Source organism: Tyto alba, unplaced genomic scaffold (assembly GCF_018691265.1).
Source record: "Tyto alba isolate M040663 unplaced genomic scaffold, T.alba_DEE_v4.0 Super-Scaffold_10, whole genome shotgun sequence".
Classification (NCBI taxonomy): Eukaryota; Metazoa; Chordata; class Aves; order Strigiformes; family Tytonidae; genus Tyto; species Tyto alba.
The window spans coordinates 24,417,085-24,436,192 of NW_024881262.1; the positions used below are offsets into that span (position 1 = coordinate 24,417,085).

Consider the following 19,108-nt stretch of genomic DNA (forward strand, 5'->3'; position numbering starts at 1 on the left):
GCTTTTCCAAACTGCTCCGGTATTAGTTATCTAAAACTGTCTCATATCCATAGTGAGTAGATTTGAGGTGTATGTAATTTGAAGACATGAACTTTAGTGTCATGGTGTAATCTAAGATGGATTTTGCAGAAACCTGCACTGGGAATTTGGGTCTGCATGCTGTAGGAGACCTGGGAAACCTGGGGCATAGGAGAGAGGGCATCCTGTGCAGGAATGTGGTCCAGCTGTGTTATACCCTCTGTTCTGCTCCAAAGGGTTCAAAAGGCATTTTTGTTTTATATTTTCATTTGCATAGAGTGTTTTGGGTGTTTGTTTTTTTTTTTTTTTTCTTTTCAGAAGTTAAGGAGGGACTTAAATAGACGCTTTTATTTCACTAAGCTGTTTTAAAACAGTGCTGTGCTATCCCTGGTGAGTCCAGAACAATATACGTAGTGCATGGTGTTGAGTGAGGCAGCTGGCTCCTGCTCTTACTGCTGGAGAAATGTCAGGATTAATCCAGTATGTTCTCATTCAGTTGCTACAATTTTCAGTTCTTCACAGCATATATTATACTGGACCAAGCCATAACACAGACAACTAAAGTTGATGATAAGTGTCATGCCTATACAGCTTCCAACTTTTCATGTTAGATTGGCCTATCTTTTAAGAGAAAAATGCTTTATCTTTACGTAGCAGTAGCTTTCCTGGAGGAGATGGGCTAAGGTAGAGCAAATTGTCCTGTGCTTGCACTGATGTATACAACATAGTGGTGAAAAGGGGCAGAGAAAACTGTGGTCTGAATATTCAGCAGATAGGCAGTTGTGACTCAGTGAGGGTTTTAAAGATGCAGTAAAATGCACAGGCCAGCGAGAATCCATCGCAGCCTGATGATAATGGAAAACTGGAGAAGGGACACCAAATTCAGTGCTGTGTGCGATGATGGATCCTGTGTGATTAAGGTCCCTGGCAGTACCATAGCCACAGTAGGATTTCTTTTGTTGTCTTTTCATGTTTGCTTGAGGATTTAAGTGGAGGTGAAAACATTACAGATTACTTATTTGTGGATTAGAAAAGGAAGAGGATTGTTTTGCTATTGTCACTTAAAGCTGTTACAGGAAATAAATGTGACAGGATGCAGGAGCAGTGTCAGCTCCACAGTGCACAAAGGGTAAACACAATCTTGCTTTCTCCTGGTCTTGTATTAAATCCCCTATGAGAGGCTTCAGGAAGGGCAATAAGGGCACATGGCTACATGATGGTAGTGTTCCAAACCTAGGATCCAAGACACTGTTGATTCCCAGGGCTGAAAATTCTCTTTTTGTTTTGTTTTGCCTAAGAAAAGACTTTATTGACAGTGATTTGTTGATGCTGACTTATTTTGCTCATTTCCTTGTTTTAAGGGAACATTGTTTAGTTAAAGGGGCTGGAGGTCTCAGTTGTCTTCTGATTACAAGCCACCCTTTAAACACCAGATAGACTCTGCTCTCTATATACAGGGCAGATGTTCCACCAAAATCTGTGTACCTTCAAACTCCAGGTATGTTTCTAAATACAAGTTTGGTTTGGCAACACTTCTATCAGTTCAGCCTGTTTCCAGGTGTGTTATAGTCCAGGTACCCAGGGACAAATCTAACTGTTGGCTTTCTGGTAGTAGTGCTCTTTGCCTTGTAATTTGGTCATTCTTATGCAGGGGACTAGGTTCCAAATCCTGGAAAGAAGAATCCTTTCTTTCTCTCACCCAGATACCTTCTCATGCGGTAAACACCTACCACAAGGAACAAGCAAACCTCTGGGCAATTGTAAATCAGTGTCTCCATTCATACAGTTTTCCTTTCCCTTCCTTTCATACAGGTTGATAAAGTGTGTGGACAGCCCAAACAGCAGGAAGGGAACCTGTCATCAGACAATATAGTGCCAGTGAAGGAGGCGACTGAAACCCAGACATTCGTGATGGCTCACGCTAGTCTGAACAATAAAAGAAGGTAACTCTAAGCAACAGCTGCTTTGAAATAAACTCTCTGCCTCACAGTTTGTGTTAATGGTTCCTTGCACCATAGTGTTTAAGCCAGAGCCACAGTTCTGTCGCCTGGTCTATGTGCTATCCAGCCGTTGCCATTACTGATAGTTACACGGATGTCTTTGTGGTATTCCATTACAGGTCTCTCCAAGAAAAGCTTTTTACAGGCCAGACTTGATATCATTACTTAGCACCAAGGTGTTCATTATTTCCAGAAACTTTCAGTGAAAATGCTGAAAGCTTTTCCTCAACAAAGTCTGAGTAATTTCCACAGCTGAGTCTAAATTACTTAAAATACAACTGCCTCGGTCTTCAAGGACTTGAGCTTATCCAGGGACAGAGGTGGAAAGGAGGAAAAGTTGAAAGAGAAAGATTCATTGCCCTGACAGAAAGTCAGTGCCTCATTTCACAGGTCCAGGGAGGAGTAATGAGATCCCTTGCAATCTCCTTGATTTGTTACATAACAGAGCAAGAGCAGAAGCATTTGCGTTTAGGCTTGTTGTGTCCATCTTGGCTTCTGTTCTTCAGCTCCATGCCAGCTGAGACACTAGACAGCTGAGTTACTGCCACTGGCCCTGGCATGAGTATCCCTGCTCCCAGATCTCCTAGTCTTTCTTTCACATTCCCTCATGTAGCTCCTGGGTTGGTTTTCTGGTAATTGTAAGTGGGGAGGGAAGGATGTCTTTGCAGTTCCGCTCATGATACATGAGTAGATGTCAGCACTAACTGACCATAAAATCACAATGACATATTTCTGGCTAATGTGTTCTTCTCTGTAACACTAGTATTATTCTGGAATAACTTCAATGAAGTGAGTGGAATTGTGCTGGGCTTACACCTCTATCTGAGAACAGTATTGTATCTGCCCAGGGAGTCCATGTGTATCCTTGTATGTTGGATAGATGGATGACAGACAGCAATATTAAAATTTCCATAACTGGATTTTGGAGTTTGAGTTGGGAAGATGAGATTTTTATCCATTTCTATTTTAATTCTCTTCTAAGCTTGTATGAATGAAACAAACACAGCTTTAAAAGATTGAAAGTAATAGCAGGAAGCTAATTTTTTTGAGTGATAGCGATGTTTTTATCCCTTTGTAATTTAAAACCAAAACACAGCAATTTGTGCTAGAGCTTGGAGCTAATAAATTTTTACCGTGTAAGTCAGAGAAAAGAGCATTAAGGAAATTAAATTAATAAATTCAGCTGTAATAATCCAAAGAACAGTTGTAGTACAATTAACAAAACATGCTTTTAAAAACACAGAGCCCTAAGCCATCTTCTGTATAACTCATTGACTTTACTGGGACTTATATGGTGGCAACCAAAAGGGCAGAATTACTAACCTGTTAACGGGTAGCCTCTTAAACAGATGCAAATTGGTGTCTGCAGTGGCACAACAGCAGTTCTTTCTCACCCAAGGATCTGGTCCCTCCTCTTCCCAACCATCTAGAAATATTTGGATATTGACCTTTTAAAATGTAAGACCTGTAGATGGAAAAGAAAATATACTAAAACTAATACACTGTAAACTAGACAGTTTTCCAAAATTGGTCTGTGCACTGAAAATTCATTTATCAAAAAAATCTAAACTAAGGCCATCCTTACATAATTAGCATAAAACATTACTGAAGCACAGTGTTGATAAGTATTGTGGAGAGCCTATGCACCAAAAATGAATGATGGAGCCATGCCACGATTAGTAAGAAGTGGAGAATATTTTTAAATTTTCCACAACTTCTATAAAACACATGGCATGAAGCTTGTACTTTGCTTCTTGGAAACAATTGTGAAACAGTAAATAGAGTGAAATACACAGTGATTGGATACATCACTGTGTTGTTCATCATCTATCATTTAATCACATATGATATCAATAAAAAGAAATTTTAGGTAATAAAATTTTATAATGGATGGCTGAAATCATTCCTGCAGTGGGTTGTGTAAAATGCACTAAAACAGTGACGGATAACTGCTACAGGGGATCTAGATTATGAGAGTAATTATGTGAATCTTTTTTGGTGCCATTGCTTCTGGCGATCCAAAAAATGAAGAGCAATAATGTCAGCTGTCTGTCAGTTTAGGTACAGGCCACACAGGGAAATTGGTTTGACTGAGTCTGTTGGTCTGTGTAATAGACATCCCTCCAAATGATCCTTAATTCAATGGGAATATGGAAAGTGACTCCTGCCTTTTGGAACAAGGAAAGTGAAAGAGGAGGAGTGAGCCAGCACTCCCCAAGTAAACAGAAAATCTGTGACTCTTTCCCTTAATGTGTCAGAATATTCCCAAGTTCAAAGATAAGAACCAGCCTGGTTAGCACATCTTCTGTAGGAGAAACTATGATAACCTGACCTCTTATCTCTTCTATAGTACTTGCTTAGAGATGCAGTTAAAAACCTAGTGCCAAATAGCTTATACCTATATATGTATGTTTGCTCCAACGGTATTACATCTTTTCAGGGCCAGTTACAAACTGAAGCTACTTCTCCAAAGAGTTTGAGAAACTGGTTTCAGATGTTTAGTAAAGCTGAGGCTGCTCGTGCAGTTGAACAGTGGCATGATTAGGATGGTGGCCCTTTGCCTGACTCATCTTTCTTCTGGCTGTGTTTTCTGAGTCTGGCTGGAGGGAGTCCTTCTCAACCTCAGCTGTTCTCCACAGTGTGGTCCTGCATAGTCCCTGAATCCACATTAACAACTGGAGCCTCGTTTGCAGTAGTTGAACCCTTTTCTGCTCCTCCTACTCTCAAAGGTTCCTGGGAGATTTTCCATCTTTCTTTATTTTCTCCTGCGTTCCATTCCTGCATACTTTTTGTTATGTAACACCCAGTGTCAGGGACAATAATGTAGGAAGCTGAAACTTCTACGATCTTGTAGGAAACCTTTTCCTCTGATTAAGCTGAAAAGTATAGAGTTTGATTAGTAATTTTTTTGTCTTCTCTTGCATTACGCAATTGTATTCAGGGATTAACTTAAACTGGCAGGATTGCTGCTGTAGTCATTTTTTAATGCGGAGGTTACTGTAACACGTAGTAGAGATGACAAGAAAATTAAAACCATATGATGGTACAGGGAATGTACATGGCATGTACAGAATCTCAATCAGTAGGTTGGAAAGTTATTGCTGAGTTCAGCATGAAGTATTATTCTGGTCAAGGTCTGGACCCCTAGCAAAGTTGAATACCTCCCTTTTAGCATGTCTGCTGCATGTAATATTTCAAACCACTAAACACAGACTGGTTACAGATCTGTATATAAAAATATGTTATGTTTAACAAAGAGCTATGATACTAAGTCCCTAATTGGAGGAGGTAGGCTTTGAAATTATATTTTGTTGGGATTTCTTTGTTATACTGTGGATTTATGGATCTTTTATACGTTTTACAACAATTATAATTTTTTGAGAGAAATATTTTAAGTCAGTGGCATCTATTTTATTTAAAATTAACTATCTATTGGGCCAGGCACCAGACGATATTACAATTTGAGCATTAAACTGGTAGGACAAAAAAGATTATTAATGCCAGATGCAAATTAACTTATTGTGGAAAGAAATCAAACATTTCTGACTGAGTGGCCAAGGCAGAAGTTTCAGCAGATCCAGATCTTCCTTGCTACAAATTCTCATTTCCTTTTTTTGTGTTGGAATCACTGCTTCAGTGAGGGCAGGTGACACTCACCTGATGATCAGTGCAGGTCCATCCTCTCCTGTGGCCACCCCTGCTGTTAGCTCCCAGAGGGTACGATGGCAAAGCCACCATCGTCTGCGTGTCCTCAGAGGTACTAAAGGTGCTGCTTACTCTCCCCAGTAAGCGTTCACTGGATTGGCAAGTATCCTTGAACCTGTTTGCAGGCATGCATTACTTCAGCTGTTGCCATTAATTTATATGTGAAAGTATGGGCATCAGAGCAGAATGTGGTATCAAATCATGTAAGTGGAAAATTGCATCATGATGTTAATGTTAAATACAGCGTTTAATGTTAATTATGTGACCTCGGGATATCAGTGCCATGAAATACATTTGCACTAAATAACTGCCAGAGTTATTTCCACAGTTTTTCCTCCAATATAACCTTAGATCCTGTCTCTCCTGTTTTGCAAAGTTTTTTTTTTTGTTTTTTTTTTTTTGGTTTTTTTTTTTTTTTTCCCCCCGTGGTACAATGTGACTGGATCTGAACAGAAAAAAAATATATGTATTCACATTATTTATTAATAGACATCAAATTGCTCATTGTACCAGAAAATGAATGCTACTTATTTGTATCCCCCTTCCCATGGTGCTCATTCTAAACCATTTGCCATTGTTTTCTTCTATAGCCTGATATACTTACAGTTTTTCCATTTGGTATCAGTTACAGTTAATTTAAGTACCACTGAACTTATTTTCAGCTTCTTGCTGTGTATGCTGCATTTGTAATTGTGCTTTTATTTGAAAATGATTGGGAGAAACAATCTCGGTTGTATTTTTTTTTCAGTATCGCATTGACATTTTTAATTGCATCTATACTTTGGAAAAATCTCATGACAATTTTCCTCCTTATTTGTTTTCTTATATTATCCTATGCATGTGCCTGATGACCTTTCTTTCAAATAATTTTTACTTTTCTCTTTTGTTTCTCATTTCTTTTCCTCATTTGCCTGAATTCCTGCTTCTCCCCTCCTCCCCAACCTCTCCTGATTGATGCTTACTCTCCCCGGCCTATTCCAGTTCTCTGCCTCTGAAAGCTTCAAAGAATGACAAATCAAGAAGTTTGAAAAAAATCTCTCGGTAAGAATGAAAACAAGGTGACATACTTTGTTGTCTCTACGCTTAGCTCATCTCCATTGTAAACTGCTCTTTCAGCTGTTATCTAGGAACTAGCATGCTTTTGATTATTGCTTTTCTACTGTGGGGCACTGGGAAACTGTTCATTTTCTACCTAGTGTGTTTAGTTTTTATACTGACAAAAGCAAATATTTTCACTTGTAAAGATTAAGAGTTGGACACAGAATTCTGCCTTTGCTAAGACGCTACTTTGAAATATCAGAGCCCCACTCTGCTGAAAATGCAAAGGAGTTTAAGCCTCTTGGGGTGAGCTGAGTAAGACAAGCTTTAGACTCTTAAAAGCGTGCTCTTTTTCTCCTTCCAGTAAAACTCCGTTATAGAACCCATAAAATCTTTAGCATCTGTGTCACCTTCCATAATTTATACTCTTTGCCTGTTCTATCAGGTAGGTGTTCTTCTGTCTAGGTCTAGCTTTACTATATAAATACTTAGAGCTCATATTCATAAGTTAGTGGTCAAGAGGTAGAAGTACTGATTCCCTTGTTGTAAGCCCCAGAATTCCTGCTTTTTTTGACAGCTTTCCTGCATTGTTAGAGTAAGTTAGTTCCCTAGGACTGTGTGATGTCTAGTTTATCTAGAGCTTGATTTCATCACACATAAGATAAGTGTCTAAATGCTTTTGAGAAAGTATATAGAGAGCTGTGGGAAGGGATGACCACTGCCTAAAGCTTGTAGGGGTAGATACCTAGCAGTGGATTTTGATATTGTTTCACGTACCTGTTGCTCCTGAAAGAATAATAAATCCCAACTGGTTTTGTGTCAAGCTCCACCCAGCCATATCCCCAGGCACCTCTTCAGTGCAGTGTCTCCTTACAGCCTGCCAGGCAGAAATATTATAAACTAGAATGAGCCCTTTGGCCTTCCCAGTGGGACTGTTGAGGGACAGCGAAGCAGGTTCTGAGCAGTAGCTCTAGCTCAGTTTTTGTGTCCTGCATCTCGTTCTCATTATCTTTAAAAACTTACACCAAACAGGAGCTTCTAAAGCTGTGGAGATAGAGTGATTTCTCATTCTGAAATACTCTCAGTTGTGTGCTGAATTAACACTTGTTTTGTTACAGTTTATTTTTATGGCTAGCTCAGCCAGATATATATTATAGGTATAATCAGATTATAAGAGGCAGCCATTTGCCCACAAGGCATTTCTCCATACACACATCATGAGAAGTGAGCTGTTTGTGCTGGCCAGGAGTTTTGGTTATTCAACAAAGCAGCAGGCACAGCCTCCTCTTAACAGGTGAGGTGCCAGCTGTGATGAAAGAGAAACTTCTTTCTAAGAAGAATGTGACATGGATAGTGGTGATGGGGAGGAATTGGCCCCACCACATCTCAAGGAGATGACTTTCTGTGCTGTTGTTGCATGCATGGGGTACTTATAACATATTGCAGGTTTTGTGATGGGATGTTAGCTTTAGGAAGCCTTTTCCACCCAGGAGGTTGTTGACAATGTTCTTAATTCATCTCACAGATGTGCAGGAAAGGGAGAAATATTTACTTCCAGTAACAGAGAAAAAGCCCACTTCTTTAATGATAATGTTTTCTCATGACTTTTTAATCTGTTTATACAAATAGTAGTTGTAGACTTTTTTCAAATTTTGTGTAAGCTGTGTTAAGGTAATTTGTTAAAACCATCCTTTGTATGTAATTTTGTGCATTAACACTGGACTAAGTAAGACTGGATGATACGTAGGAGTAGAAATAGAAATTTATCAACTTGAATGATTTAATTTCTGTAAGGGTTCTGAACCGTAATCTTGCGGAGGGTTGAGAGGGGGCTTAAACCATAGGTGTACTGTTCTGTTGTTAAATGTGTTCTTCCTACATTACAGAGAGTTCATCAATTACATGAAGCGATCCCGAACCTTTTATGCCTCCATAGCAGAAAGGCTGTGTGATGGAGACCTGGTGATGAGGGACAGCTCAACTTGCTGGAATGGAGAGGATGTTGTAGAAAGGTAAAGTTACAAGTATAAGTTTTCCCTAATGGTGAAAAAGGTGACTCCATATCCTTCTGATGGCTCAGAAACCTTCTGAGGCACTGTTGTCATTGTAAGTTACTCCTTCATATTGAACTTGATGCTTAACTGAGCAAGGAGTTTGCTAAAATAAAAAGTTGATAATGCTGAATGTTAGGTATCTGTATTAAATATAGTGGAACACTTTCCTGAAGGACTGCTTTGTAGACTCCCTTTCTTTCACTGTAGAGAGACAGCTCCTTGGAGAGAGATCTTACCCTCTACATCTCAGTCAGCAAGCAGTACCTCCATGACTGACTGGAGGTCCCTTCCAGTCTGCTGTTTATAGGCTCCAGAGTGCAGAGCTGAACATCATGTTTAGCCATAATTAGAAAACATGTAGCTCTTCCTGCAAAGGTGTCAGAAAAATAGTGATCAGACCATTATGTTTTTAAAGGAATTCCCTGCCATTTTTTTTCAGTTTCTGACACAGCACTTTAAATAACAACTGGTTTTGAATTGCCCAGCCCCCTTATCAGAGCATGTACTGCAGGAATTCTTATAAAGTAACAATTAATAAGTGCACTACTGGTTGGTAGAGCATCTATAAGCTCCGTAGGGTGAAAAGATTTTTCTAGTTTGTCAGCTACTTTTTTTTCCTCTGTATTTTATCACAGTCTTTCCCATCACCATTTAGAATCCAAACTGTAAAATACACTTGCACTCTCCATGAGCTGAACTTCTCGCTGTCATTTCTTTTACTGTGTATAACATGAGGCAACATTGCCCTGGGGAGAAAAAGAGGTATTCAGAATGCAACTAAATCTACTACTATCACTGTCAAAGTATACGTTGGTTTTTTTTTTTTTTTAAGTGAGAGCGGTTGGAAGTGTGCCAGTGAATGTTTTCCAAAAATGTCTTTTTGTCGAAACAGAGATATGCCATGGGATTGTGTTGGCTTTCACAGTGTTTCTTCTTGAACTGTATTTTGTGGTCTGTAGCAGTTTTAAAAGTTCTAGCATTCTGTTTTCTTGCTCTAAAACAATTTATGGAATTTATGGAATAACTCCAATGTGGAACTGAGAGATATGTTACCGTCCTATTAAAGGGAGTTCTGACTCCCACACAGCTTTGCTTAGAAGTTTAATATTTCAATGTATATTGGCATTACAAATGAAGTGTAGAGGCATATATTTGAAAATTTTGGCAACAGTATTCTAAATATTAATGTGTAGTGATTGTAATACTGATTGAAGTTTTTACTATAAAAGTAATGGAGAGGATACAGGGAGAATATCAGTATTTCTAATTGGTATTTCCTTTTTAGAGTCCCTTTTGCTGGTAACGTGTTTCTGAATATAAAGTTAACTTTTAGAACAAACATCTTTCTGGCCAATAGTAAACGAAGAAAAGGAAAATGAAGAAAAACATTTTCTATATCAACTCTCTAAACAAAAAATGAAATCAAAATTTTGGTTTAATTTTAATCTTATTTTGGTTTTGTTTTGAGGTTTTTTTGTGTGTGTTGTTTTGTTTTTAAAAAAGCTGCTTAAATTGCTGATACACATGTTTTAGAAAGGCACGAAGAGGAAAGTTGTTGTTTTTTTCCTTTGCCAGTCTGTAACTTTCACAGAGGTGTGGATTTGCGTAAAAGTTTCAGGTTTGAAAAGGGTAGGAAGCTGGGAATAGACTAACAAGACCCCTCATATTTTGAATTAAAAACAAAGGAAAAAAAAAAAAAACTACACCCCAGTGACGTCAACCTGCCCACCACCCCACCCTCCCCAACTCTGAAATATATATTTGTAGTTAGCATATGAAGTAGGCAAATTAGAAAATAAAATTTTAAATTCACGTGTTTAGTCAGACAGAGATATGTATATATTTATCAGTGTTGATTGCCTTAAAGGAGGAGACTTCCCAGGCAGCCTGCACTGCCAGCAGTGCTACACAGCAGCACAAGTGTGGTACCTGCTTACTGGGAAATTTTCCTCCTTTCATCACCTGTTTTATAGGTTGGACTTGTCACCAGTTCTCCCCACCTGAGAAATAAACCTGTCCTGGTGGTGCCTGAAGATGCATTTCTCTTTGCTCTTTCTCCTTTCCCAGGAGACCAGAGGATTAAATATCAGCAGTAGTAAACAGCTCTGAACTCAGCATAGAGCCTTATTCTTAACTCTGTATCAGAAAATAGATCACCCCAGTTAATCTGGGGGATCTCTTGTGAACCCGAGTTTAAGGTTACTCAGGCTGTGGAACTGGTAAAAGCTGCAGTTCCTGTTTCCTTGATGCTTCTTGCATTTCATAATGCCGTTTGAAAGCTGAGCGATATTTATGCTGCATGCTAATTGGCATTCAAGCTCTTTAGGAAAAACAAACTCAACCTTTAAAAACAATTTGACACACAAATGCAGACTGAAATAATACAAAAGTATTAGTCACAAAGGGGTTTGTACATTCAATTAGTAGAGAGGGCACTTGAGGTCTGTCAGAGCATCTGATAAACAGGATTTACTGGCTTGAACTGACAGTAAATACATTGCAAAAAAAAAGCCAGGTTGTTGCCACTAGTTTGAGAATGTGCTTATGGCCTGCTTTTCAGATGAACAGCAAAACATGGCTTTGCTAGAAATCTTCTAGTGTCAGTTCAGGTCATTTGAAGACATTAGAAATACTTGCACCAGGAGTACTGTCTTTCTCTTAATTACTCTTTTGAGCAACTTGCTTCTGGAACATGACTTCATATAAGAAGTAGTCTGTGAGGCTAATAAATGGTCTGAGTCTACAAAGAATGCTCAGAGAAGATGAGGCTAGAGCAGAACAACTGCAAAAATATTTTGCTGTGTGAAGCAAGCTTGGAACAATTTCTATGCTGGAACCTTTCCTGGCAGTGTGTGAAATGGTTGTCTCAATACCATGTCAGTAACAGAGATTGTAGAAGTTGACAATGTGAACCATTATGCACTTCCAGGACCAGACACCATTCACCTAAGAACTCTAGAAGGACTAAAGGGTTGCAGAGTTGAATTACTTATTGCGATACTGTATTTTCTTTAAGACTGCTCCAATATGATGGAAAGATGTGAAATGTGAAGACATCATTGTATTTTTAGCAAAATAAGGATTTCAGAAAGGCGTGGCTGGTAAACTTGGTATGTTACAGTAAAATTTATAGTAACTATGAACAGATGTACATGATCTTTAAGGAGAGGAATCAACATGCTGAGAGCTTTTAGGAGATAACAAGCATGTAGACAGGGTAGATTGCTATAATCTGCTTGGATATCTGATATTCTCTGATATTTGATAAGTTCCTTCACACAAGGCTGGTAGAGATGAAAGTACAGGTAGGTAGTGGGTAGTCCTAAATCACAGTAGAAAGAGATCACCAGTGGCAGTGCATGGGGATTTGTGCTGGAACCTGTGCTGTTCATCTGCCAGAAAAGACCTGTGAAGGAGGGTGAATACTGAGGTGACAGCATGTACTGATGATACTAAGTTATTCTGGGTAGAAGAGACAAGGGTCAGCTGTGGTTAACTGTGGGAGGAACTTGTGACATGGAATAACTAGGCAATAAAATGGTGTATGAAATTCAACATGAGCAAATGTAAATCAATCACAAAATAGAAGAATCCAGATGTTACCTACAGAATGGTGTGTGCTGAGGTGGCTTTCATGCTTCAGGCATGTGACATTGGCAGTTCTGCTTTCCCCCCAGGCTCAGAAAGATAGAGCACAGCCACAAATGTACAGGGGGAGCAACAAGGAGGAGGACTGAGGGCCTGAAATGGATCATGTGTGTGGAGTGGCAGACACTTGAGCCTGACACAGAAAAGACAGAAGGGGAATATGGTAGTGGCCTATAAAAATCGTGTGTTGTGGAGATGTTGAATAGGCATTTGTTGTTCACTGTTGTTACCAGAACAAGGGGCATCTTCTTAATTTAATAAGTGACAGCTTGAAAACACAAGTACATATTCCTTTGCTAAACTTTTGGTTAAACTGTGAAACTTCTTGCCTCAGGATGTTTGGATGTTTAACTGAACAGATGAATTCATGAGCAAATTCAGCTCATAGAAAGGGCAAGTTGTAAAATGACTATCCAAGCAGATATGAGGCAACCAGGTGCCACATCCAAGTCTCTAAGAGCTGAGGCAAAAGGTCAGACTGAAGACTTCCTCTGGTCACTCTTAGGCAGCTGCTCCCATGGACTTCTTTTCTGTATGGGCTAAACTGCAGGAACCTTCCTCTCCTCAGGAATATTTCTTCAGCAAAGATAAATGCTGGCGTTGAATCACTTTCTCCATTCTCTCTGCCCACAGTAGCTAAACAGGATTTGCTATCTCAACTCTCAGCCTCATAAATGTCAGACTAGTACAATACAGTGCCCAAGGATGTTCTCAAAAGCTCATCTTGAGATTTTCTGTTGATGAAAGATTTATATCTTTGTACAAAACATGGATTTCCCTTTAGAACTCCTTTTTATGAAGTTTGGCTTTTTGTGAAGTCTCGGCTTCAGTCGAGTAGCCTTATCAGAGACAGCTCTTTCTGTTGCTAGAGAAGGGAAAAGGAGATGTGGTCTCACTAGCAGGCATTTGGGGTGTGTCTGTGTACAACAAATGAGCAATCCTGATTCAGATTACTAAAGTCCATAGAGCTTTAATGGAAAAATGGGTTGTGAGTACTACATTAAAGCTAGATATTCATTCAGTTTTTCCATCTATGACTGACTGCTTATCTCTTGCAGTTTCTATTTCAAGAGAGATGAAACAATCATAAATAATAAATAGACAAGCAGTAATCTGTATATAGAAGAATTTATGCATTGTGAGTGTAGCTGTCATTCATTATAGCCAACTGTAGGCCCTGAATACACTCTCCCACTCTTTTGCCATGGCTGTGCAGTTAGTTCTTGGGAAGAGGCTGACTGCAATCTGAGAACTATCGACTGCCATGTATGCTGTTCAGGCTTCGAGGCTGGAGTGTGAAAATTGCTCAGGAGCACGTTCAGCAACCTCAGCTCTTGCCTTTCATATGTCAGTGGCAGGCTCCTCCTTTGTGTATCCGGGCTTAATCCATAAGCAAAAGCGATGTTGTGGCATTGCTCTGCGTCCCCCAAGCTCTGCTAGAAGGTGCATTCTCAGGGCAGCCCCCACAGATGTGTTCCCTAGTTATTACCACATAATGGACATGTGCCTTTAACATACCATTTCAAAGATGCTCCTGTCACATGAACAACATGTCAGGATCTCAGGATCTTTGAAAGTTGAGAGGTCTGCTTGTGGCTCATGTTAGAGTGCAGCTGGTTGTGTGTCCCACAGAGGAATAGATACTAAAACTTCTTATGTTGCTCCTACAGGAAGTCTCATTTAATGGGTTGAAAATAGAGGCTGACAGATGCTAGGGAGAACTGTAAGATTGCTGGTACCATTTCAAATCTTTTTCCTTTTAAGGAACGAGCACTTGCAATTACTTTGATATACTCTAAAATGCACACTATTTCTGTTGTGATGTTCCAGTAAGCAAAAACCAGATTGAGTCTTATAGTAGGAAAACATGAGCTGGTAATGAAGAAGGAAATTAAGTGATTGGCTTTGTTATTAGCAGAGGTAGATTCTTGGGATCTCTGTAATAATGCCCATTCTACACAGGTGCTGAAATATGATTTTAGGCTGTGTCTCCAATGTACAATAGGCATGGATCAACAGAGAAAAGGATGGTACTGATAACCCAATGCCCACACTATCTGGAGGTTTTACTTCAGACTAGCCCTGGTGCATTCCTGAGGACCGAACACCACTAGCATCCTTGAAGTGAGTCCTTAGTTTTGCTGAAGAAGAATCTGTTTCTGAGATGGCTCTGCAATATAAACTGGAGTGTGAGAAATGGTGACACTCAGGGGTTTAATTGAAAAGTGTAAACCTGATCAGAACTAACATGATAATGCAGACACACCTGGTGGTTACCTGGACACCTGTGTTTGAAGCTTGGGGTCTGAAACTAACTACCTCAAATAAGAGGTACTTAGAGGCTATAATTAGGATGTATATAAAGAAGTTTATTTTAAAATTACATCAGTGCAATCTGTAGATACAGTAAGTCTATGGTGACAATTTTGGTAGCACACTGCCTGTGACAGTGAGGTGGTGTAGCGCTTTGAAGCTCTTGGCCTGGGCTGGCTCACAGGGTTGCTGCTTTCTGAAGAACTCAGCAGAAACGTTCCATCCTGGAGCTGAGCCAGCCTGCCCATGCTAGATGTGTGAAACCTAATGAGATCACAGCAGGTAGTGGCGTGGCTGCAGGTGGTAACCTGGATCTTGGCTGCTTTTGATGCTATATTTTCCATTTACAAAAATCCCCCTGTAGGAACAGTGTCAACCTTCAGGTTGACTGAAAAAAGAAAGCTTTCAAAAGTTTGGCAGAGAGATTGTTCCTCAGAAGAAGCAAATCTGAATCATGACCATGATGTGCAGCAGCTTTGCATGACTTTTTCTAAGCAAAGGTCATGATACATCTAGCTCAGTGAGTCATTATACAAGTTACAATTGCAGTGTAGATGTACAATTTGTCTTAGGAGTTATTGCTACTTGATGCCTAACTGTGGAACAGGTTGGAAGTTTCTACAGAATCAGGAGGCTGAAGAAAGGGATGTTACTATTATATAAATATATATATATATAATATTTTAGAGTGACAGCATTGCTAACTGCTTCAGAGATTTTTCTTTTTCCAAGCTCCTCTTCTCATGATATGATTATTTTTTCACACACGAAGTCACAGTTGAGAAGAGGTCAAATAACAGGAATTTAGGCAAACCAATAGTGGGAGAATACTTTTGAAAACTTTGGAGTTCAAAATGTGTGAAAGGAAGGGAAGATTTACAAAATGGCACGTATTGATGTTTAAATGTCTCAACAAATCTAAGACAATCATGTCTCTCATTGTATTTTAGCAGTCTTAAGTCAAACAGTAGTTTGACTAACCATCATGGGTTTTAATCGAATGAATCTCTAGCAAACCAGAGCAGCTGTAGTAGTTAATGTGGCCTCCTGAGCTGTACTGCATTTGTGAAGTGACTTGGTGAAGTCGTGAAGAAAGAGTAGATTGTGTCAAGAAGAAATGAACATTGCTGGGATTTTTTTTTTTTTTTTTTTTTTTTGCTTGCCATACTCATCATTCCAAAGTAAATGGAATGCTGCCTTAAATCCTGATGGTTATCCAGTGTTTCATCATGTTCTGATTAGGTCTTCAAAAAATGTTTTGGATCTATTATTTCTGGTTCTAAATCTGATCTCTTGGGACCACTCTTTCTGCTATTAAAATAAGAGGGTATCTTCCTGTAGGAACAGAATATGGAAGTCCGTGTTTAAAGAGTAATGCTTTGCTTCAGACCAAAATATCTATTATGTTAATTGCATTTAAATGAGAAATGTCTATTAAGTCTTCACTATTTGTGCTGAAGTTTAAGGCTGTTTCTAGTGTTTTCTATCCACCACAGAAAGAGCAAAATAGTGGTAATGTTTTTTTAGATTATAAATTAGAGGACAAATAAACCCGAAAAGCCTATTCCCCTTCCAGTTTTTTGCATGTACTTAATACAACTACATTTTGAGCGCGGAGCCATCGGTTTCTGTGGTGAGCTCCTTGTTGTACAACATTTAAGAAGTAGACTTTGATGAGTTTCTCAGAATACTACTTATATATATTTCTCATAATACTTTTGAGAAAAGCAATCTTCTAATTTTTTTGCTTTCAGGCAAGACAAGGAAGTGCTGATACACAGTTACAAATGCAAACAATTGTGTACTCATAAAAGTGAGTTTGAAGCATGCTCTTTCTTCCACAGTCTTAGCTGTTCTGCAGCCCCGTTTTACCATTTTGGGTGATCCCATTTTTTAAAAATTGAAAAACAAACACTAATTCTTTCCCTATTTGCTGAAAATCCACAGCTTCAAGAGAAACTATGAAATTATGATCATATGCAGAATATTTTTCAAAGATGGAAATACTAGAAAAGGAAAGAAAGAGTTCTCTGTGTTGCATTTTTGGACGTGACGGGTTGTCCCATCAAATCCTTGTGAACTGCTATCATTATTTTTACTCTTAACTAAAGATTTGTGCATATTTGTAGTATCTATAACTAGGAGTTAGAACTAGTGCTACGAAGAACAGCTGTAAGTATGCTTTAAGCCACTGTAATATTTGTTATTTTTCTGTCTATTTACCCTTTTTTTTCCCACTTGTCAGTCTTAACAGTTATTGAACTCTAATCATTTCTAAGTTGGGACCTATATAAAGAAGTTGGATCAGAAGATCAAACAAGCTTATTTGGAGCAGGGAAAGAAAAACTTTTGTGAAAATGACTCCAGGGAATTTTGTTTGTTGCCTCTCAATTTCAGGAGAAAATTTCTTGAGTTTCTGAACCAAATGGTCTTTTTCTTATTGCCAGTTAGCTTGATCTGAAATAGTCTTAATTATGGTAGAAGTAGTAGACTGATTCTGCTGGTCAGACACAGCTTTCCACTGCACAGGTGCAGATCTCATCATCATTTCAAATGTGTCTCCTCAGGTGTGTATGGGTGGATTTTGTCTGGAATGGTTTTCTCTGAGTGTGTCAGACTTTGCCATTGGTATCGCATTAAAACATTTGACACGGGATAAATTCTTTATTTAATTTCTCCAAATCTGCTTTGGTTTTGTAGTGTTTTGAGGAGATAAAAGGTAATAAAAACATGTTCATATCACTGAAGTCTACAGGTTTGACATGTAGCACTGTTATTTCATGAGGGGCAGGGGGAGAGGTTCTTTTACAGCAACAACTTTTCAGATGGGAGTTGCTTTTCAGATGGGAGTTGCTTTCTCAGGAGATTTCAAGTGTAACATTTTGGGGTTGAAAACTTGCATATGAAAATGGCTTTTAAACCAGATTACTGGGAATATAAGAGACCAATATTTTGTAACTCTCAGTAGGAACACAAACTTCATTTTTTTTCCTTCTCTCCTTCTGTCCCTTACTTGTTTTTCTTGGAATTTTGCATTGAGTGGGGAGATTAGGAGACACCTGTCCGCAGGCTTCAGCAGATCATGTCATGGGTTGTTAGGCTCTCAAGGGCTGTGCAAGCTGGCTGAGAAAGGAAGTGGCAAATCACAGTGGCTTCCTTTACTCAAAATGTTCTCCTTTAGAGACTTTCAGCTTTTATGAGTTTAGCACTTTCATTGTCCTCTTTCTCATTTCCTTAGACTCTAGAAAGCAGCCATCTGGATATGGAAAACAGATATAATCATTTAGCCCTAGCATATTTAAAAAGTGTTTAGCTTCTGTTATTCTTGTGCCATCAATGTAAACAATTTTTGGAGATATACTTGTTACTGTGAGCTGTAAAATGCAATATCTTTCTGGAATATTTTGCAGGTTTTAGAATATTTTCTAGGACTTGTGGTGTTGTATTCTTTTTAATCCTGTAGAAAAAAACAAATACATTGTTGTGGAAGTGACTGTTTAAGACATAAATTTGCCTGAGCTTACCCTTCAGAATGATGCAGAGCTCTGACAGGCTTTGAATGACATATTATGTGTCTTTCTGTCACGACACATGAAGGGTGAGTGTTAAAGTTCATTTCCATGCAAGCATGTAAATGTTAATGAGGCTGCTAATTATCTCCTGCACAGTCCCAGTCAACCACAGGGAGGAAAGATGGCAGTGGCTAATAGCTACACCTCAGGATGTAAACTTAGCATGGCCAGAGAACCCCAGTTCAGGAAGTTTCTGCTTGCCACCTGCGGTAGCAAGCAAGTTGTACTAGGACAAGAACAAAAAAAGAAATCCTTGAGGCTCAAGATTTGGGAGGAGGACAATCTGTGACTGTTTGTAGTGCAGAGTAGGAGCAGTCAGAGCTCTTTGTAATTTCTGGTCTGAGATTGGACAGTGTTTTTGCAGTTACAGTTGAAACCCTTTACTTCAATATTGGTGACCTATGGAGTATTTATTCACTTCTGTGGAATGCTCTGGATTTATGATTGATTGCTGAGAAGAAAGTTTCTACAATTAGAGCTTTAAGATTGGTTATAAAGAAGGATGGAAATACCAGTATGTTTAACGTGCTGATTCTACTCTCCCCTGCTTTATTTGAGAGCTTTTTGCAAGTTACAGTACAATCCCATGAATTAAAAGTATATGTCCTTAGAACCATAGTTCCCTTCAGCTTGGAAGGGAGCTCAGGAGGTCTCTGGTCCAACCTCCTGCTCAAAGCAGGGGCTGCTGTGAGATCAGACCAGGTTCCCCAGGGCTTTATCCAGTCTGGTGTTGAAAACCTCCAGTGATGGAACAGGCATG

General features: G+C 39.1%; 1 protein-coding gene across 2 annotated transcripts in view; it reads left to right on the forward strand.

Moving 5' to 3' along the window:
* Positions 1 to 19,108, forward strand: part of LOC104360696 (glypican-5) — a 385,048-nt gene that overhangs the window by 130,413 nt on the left and 235,527 nt on the right. Inside the window, exons 4-6 of one of the 2 annotated variants that reach the window (XM_042799165.1) lie at positions 1,831 to 1,961; positions 6,705 to 6,764; positions 8,648 to 8,773. In XM_042799165.1, the coding sequence (XP_042655099.1) occupies positions 1,831 to 1,961; positions 6,705 to 6,764; positions 8,648 to 8,773 (317 nt within the window). The remainder of the gene's footprint in view (positions 1 to 1,830; positions 1,962 to 6,704; positions 6,765 to 8,647; positions 8,774 to 19,108) is intronic. The other variant, XM_042799171.1, reaches the window with a different exon arrangement.